Genomic DNA, 6,983 nt, shown 5'->3' with positions numbered 1-6,983 from the left:
GAAAGCTGGCCGGCAGCGGCAGCCTCAGCAGCAGCATTCCGGCTGCAACACTCCTGTGGCTGCGGGGAGTGAAGATTAGGCCAGGAACAGCATTTCTTCTCCCTCGCCAAACGGCCCAGTTCTTCTGTAGTTAATAAAGTCTATTTTGTCGTAGCCTCTTTGTTTTCAGGGAGGAGGGTCACAGCCACGTTGTTTAACACCCCCTCTGCAGTGGGAGAGCTGAAGCTACCTGCCCTTGCTCGTTGTCAGTGGCTGACGTCCTGCCCGTACAACAGCTGATCTGGGATTGCTGTGACTTCCCACTTGGAGTCCTTGCACTTGGTGTCTCTCCTGCCCCCCTACACCCCATAGCCCTGGCTGGTCCAAGGGAATCTCTGCTGTGGTTCCTCCTGCAGGATGTCTTGGTAATCCCTGGGCTTTCTACAGGAGAAGTGACTGGTCTGTCAGCACCAGTGGTTGAGAGGGGCCATATTCCAAGAGGGTACTTCAGTGGCTGAAGTACCATGAGGCACTGCATCTAGCATGGAAAGAGCAGAAGCCACCAGTCAGCCTGGGCTCTTGTGTGCTCCCAGGCCCTCTCCCTGCCCTGCAAGCTTTCCTCTCTTTTGTTTCTTGTTTTAACAATCTGGCAAGTCCAATCAAATGTGAGGAAAGTAAAACCCCAGAGGTGCTGCCCCTGCGCACAGCCCAAGCCCCTTCCATAGCTGGCTGTGCTCCTGCTTCCCATTCCCCCTCCCCTGGCGCTTGCTTTGGTTACAGCCTGCTGCAGGGACTGCCCGCAAGCATGTTCATGCCCAGTGTGGACCCTGCTGCCAGGTGGGAGCCACAGGGACCCTTATGCCCACGCAAAGCCTTGATGAAATCTGGTCTCTGCATCACCCCATCGACCTGTCTGGGTAGGGCGGAGCTGGGGTCTAGGGTTGGGGTCTCGAAGGTCTGGTCCCTGCTGCAAAGAATCTGTGATCTCCTTGCTTATTAAGCACCTACATACTGTAACATGCATGTGGTAACTGGTGTGGGGGCGAGGAGGAGGAGCAGCAAACTTGCAAATACTTGGTTATGGGTATACAGAATGAGCAAGTTCCTTGTGAGTTGTACATTGTCTGTCTGTCCTCTCTCTGTCTCACTTTTACCATGTCTGTTTTATGTATATTGGGAATCTGTTGGCCCACATCTGAAATGCAGATATTTCTGATTAAGAAAATGTGTTTATAAACGCATGCGAAACAATGCATAAAAGCATGCATGTGTTAGGACAAGGAGTGGAGAAACCCCTCTGGGGTACCCGCTGGTGGCGTGATGGATGCCAGAAGGGGCAGTATCTGAACTGGAATATACTCAGGGAGCAAAGTGAATCCCCTCGCTGGGCAGACAGTGCTGTGTGGGGGGCAGAAGGATTTATTACAGGTGTCCAAGGCGCCTTTGTCACACTGAAGACAAACGGAGCTAATGTGCATAGAGCAGAGTCCCTGGGTGTCAGACTTTCCCTGGACAACCTTGTGAGCCCTTCTCTTTGGTCCCCACACACAGAGTCATGTTTTCGCCGTTGTTCAGGGAGAGCTTGCTATGAGCTGTTGTCTTTCATGGCTCATCAGAGGCTTTTTGTCCCCTGCAGGTGCTGTGGCAGTAGCGGAATTCATCGCAGAGAGTCCCCGGCTCCTTCGACTAGACCTGCGAGAGAATGAGATTAAAACGGGAGGCCTGATGGCGTTGTCCTTGGCCCTCAAGGTCAACCACTCGCTGCTCAGACTGGACTTGGACAGGGAACCAAAGAAAGAATCGGTGAGTGGCCCTGCACAATTGAGACGAGCTGCCCTGCGCTGTCCGCCCCCTTTGCACTGCAGTGCTCCAGTAGGAGCTTCCCAAACTCGTGCCCAATGGTGGTGGGTGGAGGTGCTGCCTGAGGTGGTTGTGCCAGGCTGCCTCAGCAGAAGGTGGAACAGCCCCCTGGCTCATTCACTGGGGCTGTGGCTTTTGAAACCTTCCAGTTTCAAGCTGTGCCATGATGCTGGCGATAGGATCTTGCCATCCTCTTTTCTTCCCCACATACCTCTCCAGGAGATTCTTCTCCTAAGCTGCCACAAGGGTTTGTGATGCAGAGGGAGAGCTTGGGCGAGAGCTCTTGTCTTGCTTCCTGCGAGCTCAGTAGTTTTTGCTTTCCAAGAAAGCTGCATGCCTAACTGGCTGCAAGGTGAAGTGTATGGCACAGATCCGCTCCAGCATTAGGCTCCTGATGGGGTTCCCCTAGCTGAGCTGTAGATCATTGCTTTCTCTGGGCTGATGCTCCCCATGGCAGTGCTTCTTAACAGATGCTGTTGTTGCCTTCGCTGGAGGCTGGAAAAGGTGCTGCAGCAAAACGGTAATTTCGTACCTGTAACAGTTCTTTGTGACCATATCCCCAGTGCCTCGTGCCCACCAGGGGATTCCCAGAGCTGGTGCGTTGGGAAAGTGACTGCTGTCAAAGCCCTACATCCGCAGGCCGGATCCAGTGGCTCCATGGGCTTGGATCCAGCCTGTGACCTGTAGGTTGCCGATCCTTGATCTACAACCGTGTGCAGCGGATAGACAGGATTTAGAACCAGTGTAGATGCTCTCTGAAGCTTCCCGGATACCCGTCTGAGTGCAGTCAGAACTTTCACCTGTGTCTGTTTCTCACTGTTCTCTGCAAGTTGGAAAGCCTATAAAATTGGTAGAAAAACAGATACTAGAGCACATTTTGCAGCGATCCAGGATTCTAAGCCCTGCATAGGGAGAGGTGTGAATATTGCTGCATGCATCGTTTTACCACCAGCTGTAGTTTCAACAGTGGTTTTTCTCTACCTGACAGGTGAAGAGCTTTATTGAAACCCAGAAGGCTCTCTTAGCTGAAATCCAGAACGGCTGCAAGCGCAACTTCATTCTGGCCAAAGAGAAAGAGGAGAAAGAACAGAAATTGCAGCAATCGGCCTCCATGCCAGAGATTACCATTACAGAGCCTGTCGAGGAGGGATTGGTGACCAACTGTCAATCTGACAGCACATCACCCCCGCCGGAAGAGGGAGAAGAAGTTGCGGAGACGTTGATGTCCAAAGAGAACGGGGATACGGATGAGGCAGCAAACAGCGACAAAGACGGAGTGACGTATTCGGACTCTGACACAGACGAGGAGGTAGAGATTGGGTTGGTGACTAAAGAGTTTAGTAAACCAGAGAGCCCAAAGGGTTCTGATTACGTAGCTTACTCACCTCAACCGCCACTTTCTCCTGAGAAAACTGAGGAAACTCTTAGCTCAGGGGGCAGAGCGCCCCCTTCAAACACTGCAGAAGAAACACCATGTGACCCCAAAGGTGTGGGGAGCAACCCAGGGACCCCAGCACACACTCAGTCTCAAGGGAACGAGAGGAGGATTTCTGTTTCCAGCCCAGGCCGAGGCCATAAGGTCTTCGTGGTGACACGGGTGGAAAGTCTGCCAGAAAAGCTGGGCGAGAACACTACAAGCCAGGAGAACCCGGGGAAACCTGCTAAGCCCATAGCCCAGATCCTGCTGGCAAAGACTGAGTTCTTGGACTCACAAGCGAATGGGACGGTTCCCAACTTGGAAAGTGCCGTGTTGTGCGGAAGCACTGGAGCCAGCTCAGAGCGGGTCTCCCCTGGGCAGTGTGAGAGCACTGTCCTGGACACCCTGCTTCCCAACGGGCTCAAGACAGAGTTTGTTCGTGCGCTACCAGATGCATCCTCCGGTGGCGACGGGAAAATGGGGAGCTGTGCCGTGGAGCATGGTAAGAGCGCTCTTCAGTCCTGCGTGCTGAGCTGGGGTCTCCACAGGCGAGTTTCCTCTGACCCCTGTTTCCACAGCTCGTTCTCTAAAGACAGGGGAACAACCAGGGTTATGAGCCTCTCCTAGGGGGCAGTGGCAGGCTCCAGGGCTGCTCAGTCCCCCCTCAGTCTTCTCTTCAGACTCAGTAAGCCCAGTTCCCTCAGCCTCCCCTTATCAGTCCTGTGCCCCTGTCTTTGGAACTCTGCGGCGCATCCACATCCTTCGTGTGGAAGCCACCAGTGAGAGTGACTGGCCAGAGCACTTACCCCCATGCTAATATGGCCAGACCTCAATGGGAGTAGCCTGGTGCTGGTCTGGGTGGAGCTGGCCACTCCTGGGGCAGCAGTGGCTGAGTGTCCTGTGTGGCCGTCCACGTGGCTGCTGCTTGCTTTACGGTGTGCACCTTGCTCCGCGACGAGAGGGCCTTGTTAGCTCTGCCCAGGGAAGTCTCCTGGATGGTGCCCTCACCCCACTTCTGACCTACCGAAAAGGACGCGCACTTTTTCCAGTGCGTTACTAAGAAGGCCGGGAGCAGCCAGCTGATGAGAGCTCAAGCATTTTTTTTTTTTTTTTTTTTTTTTTAAATCCTGTAATAACTCATCCGCTGATGACTCTTCCACTGATGGTAGAGACAGTTTGTTCAGCATGGGAGATACTGACTGCAGGGGGAAGTAGCAAAACTCGCTGCACACATGTGTCAGATGAGATGCCCCTGGTGAAAAACCTCATTGTCTCAGTTGCGGAAACATTGTCCTGAGCAGACGCGCTGAACTTGGAGGCTCGTATGCTTCAGGGTAAGGGTGCGTGAGCTTCACAGGCAGTGCCGCTTGCTGTCACCTGCAGCGTCGTGGTTTCAGTGATGTTCCTTTAGCCTGAGCTCTCGCAGCATCCGATGAAGTGAACTTGGGTTCATGAGAGCTGGTGCTCCATATGCATCTCGTCTAGTTAGTCAATCTAGGGACCCATCGGCCCTGTCTTCTGACAGCTTTGGAGGAGACGGTGGGAGCTTGTTTGTTCAGCAGCTGAGCTGGCCCTCCCGCGGGTGGGCTATCTGAACAGAGAGATTGTTGTAAGCATTCATTTATCTGTGGGGACTTGACGCGTGGTTTGGAGTGACAAACATTTACTGGTAAGACTATCAGCTCCGTGTCAGGTGACCAGGCAGCTGACGTTCACGTGGCTTGTTCCTGCTCCCTGCTGGCATGACCTACAGCACAGCGGGAGGGGGAGTCGGTTTTTCTGCTCGCGAGTTGCCCGCAGATGTTTGGAACTGTTTGTCTCCTGAGGAAATAATTCTGGGCCTTTCAGCAGGTGAAAGCTGTGCAAACAGTCCTTGCCACTTGTTTACTCAGTGCGGTGCCCACAGCTAGGCACGGCGCTGCACCGCAGCTTCCCTGGCGCGGAGCCACGGGGAGGAGTGACCTTCAGGTCTGGCGAAGGACACGCTGCTCAGCACATCCCCGGAGGACGTTTGCCCTTCTCACCGCAGCATCGCGTTGGTGACTGGCACGCAGATCTGCCACCTTGTCGCTGTTGTGCCTTGGTGGGCTCTGGAGTGCAGAGCCGGATGCCCAAGGGACCTCCTCCGGCCGGTGCTGTGCAGGAGCTGAGCCAGGGAATCAAAGTCTCTTTGCCCTTAAAAAGCTGCTAATTCTTCCTTCTTTTTAAAGAGTATTAACCCCCTCGTTGCATCCTAGTGTGGGCAAACTCCCCATCCCGAGCTAGCAGATGCATGAGGCAGGTCCCCTGGAAGGAGGTTGGCCATCTGAGATGAACTGACGTGACAACGTGACCCTTTTCAGTGGCAAAAACATGGCCTCTCGGCCCCTCTGGCCTCGCAGCCTGCAAGTGTCTTGTTGCTTGGTCCCCTGTTGGCTGTCTGTGATCTTTCCCTTGAGTACTTGACATAAGACAGCTGCGTCCCACACACGTCGGACCAGAGAAGGTGCTGGGGGCTCCAGGTAGAGAGAGGATCGCATCCCAGCTGTTTTCGTGGCCCACAAGATGTGAGGCTAGCAGGCCAGCCCATTCCACCCTCCAGGTCCCAGCCTCCAGGTATCCCCTGCTAAAGACCTGGGCAAAGAGCATGATGTGGCCTCCTCACACCAGCAGCCACATGGCAGGAGCTCCTGCTCGGCCTGTCTGATTCTTGGGTGAAGAGGCAACGCGCCCAACCTGGAGGAGGAGCAGGAGAGGCTTGGGAGTGAGCTGTGCCCACAAATCGAAGTCCCTTTGGAAGCACTGTACAGATTTCCTGGGGTTGGAGCTTTCCCTGATGCTGGATTCAGGAGGTGTTGGGGGAGAGAGCCATGTGTCCACGCAGGAAAAGGTGTCCTTTGGGATAGCAGCGGAGAACGGACATCCTGACCCAGGGGGAAGGGGCAAGCTAGATCCAGGCTGCAGAAATCCCCATGCTGGAGACACTGGTGTGAATACCTGGGAGTCTAAGAGCTCTGCCGCCGTGTTGGACGCACGGTACCTGTTCCAAGTGCTGGCACGTGGATAGCTCCGGTCTGCTGTAAGGGAGACCAGACTGGAAGTTGGGTCCCCTGCTGCTGCAGCAACCACACCCTGTAACACCTTCGGTAGATGCATTAGATGGAGCTTCTCATGGATGCTGGCTAGGTTTCTTCTCCCTAGGACTGGCTGCAAGGTGGCTTCAAAGCCTCCATCTTCTGGCTAGAATCTCTTTCCAAATTTCCAGCAGCGATTGGCAGTAAGTGTACGTAACCTTTGAACACAGTGTCTGGGAGCCCCTGTCTCAATGCGTGTGGCGTGGAACTTGCTAGGCGTTCTTCCTTGCACAGCTGGGGAGAGCTTGCAGCGAATGGTTCTTACGGCCACTGGTTACTGACTTTCCCTGTGTCTGTTTTCAGAACTCAGCTGCTCCAAGAATGAGAAGGAGCTGGAGGAATTGCTCCTAGAAGCGAGTCAGGAGACCGGGCAGGAGCCACTGTGACACTTTAGGTAAGGAGGCTTTGCTCTTAGTCCGGGAGAAGGGTACAAGGAAGCTGGAGACTGCACAAGCTGTTGTTGTTGCCGTGCCGAAGCAGAGAGATTCCTCCTCCCCACTCCAGGATCTACCAACCCCTGGTCACCAGGATCATTGCAGTATCTGTGCTGGGTTAGTGCCATGTCAAGCATGTCTGTACTGGACTGGTGCTGGCCTTGTGCGCGCTCAAAGCAT

The 6,983-nt window shown here is 54.3% G+C and overlaps 1 protein-coding gene across 1 annotated transcript in view; it reads left to right on the top strand.

Annotated features, from left to right (window-relative positions):
* The window catches only part of PPP1R37 (protein phosphatase 1 regulatory subunit 37), a 66,421-nt gene that overhangs the window by 56,926 nt on the left and 2,512 nt on the right, over positions 1 to 6,983 (top strand). The window contains exons 11-13 of the mRNA XM_025214312.1: positions 1,616 to 1,782; positions 2,828 to 3,758; positions 6,673 to 6,763. Coding sequence (XP_025070097.1) covers positions 1,616 to 1,782; positions 2,828 to 3,758; positions 6,673 to 6,755 — 1,181 coding nt within the window. The 3' untranslated portion in view covers positions 6,756 to 6,763. The remainder of the gene's footprint in view (positions 1 to 1,615; positions 1,783 to 2,827; positions 3,759 to 6,672; positions 6,764 to 6,983) is intronic.

This window comes from Alligator sinensis, unplaced genomic scaffold (assembly GCF_000455745.1).
Source record: "Alligator sinensis unplaced genomic scaffold, ASM45574v1 scaffold107_3, whole genome shotgun sequence".
NCBI lineage: Eukaryota > Metazoa > Chordata > Crocodylia > Alligatoridae > Alligator > Alligator sinensis.
The sequence above is the reverse complement of the archived record's forward strand: the minus strand, read 5'-3'. Positions and strand labels throughout refer to the sequence as shown.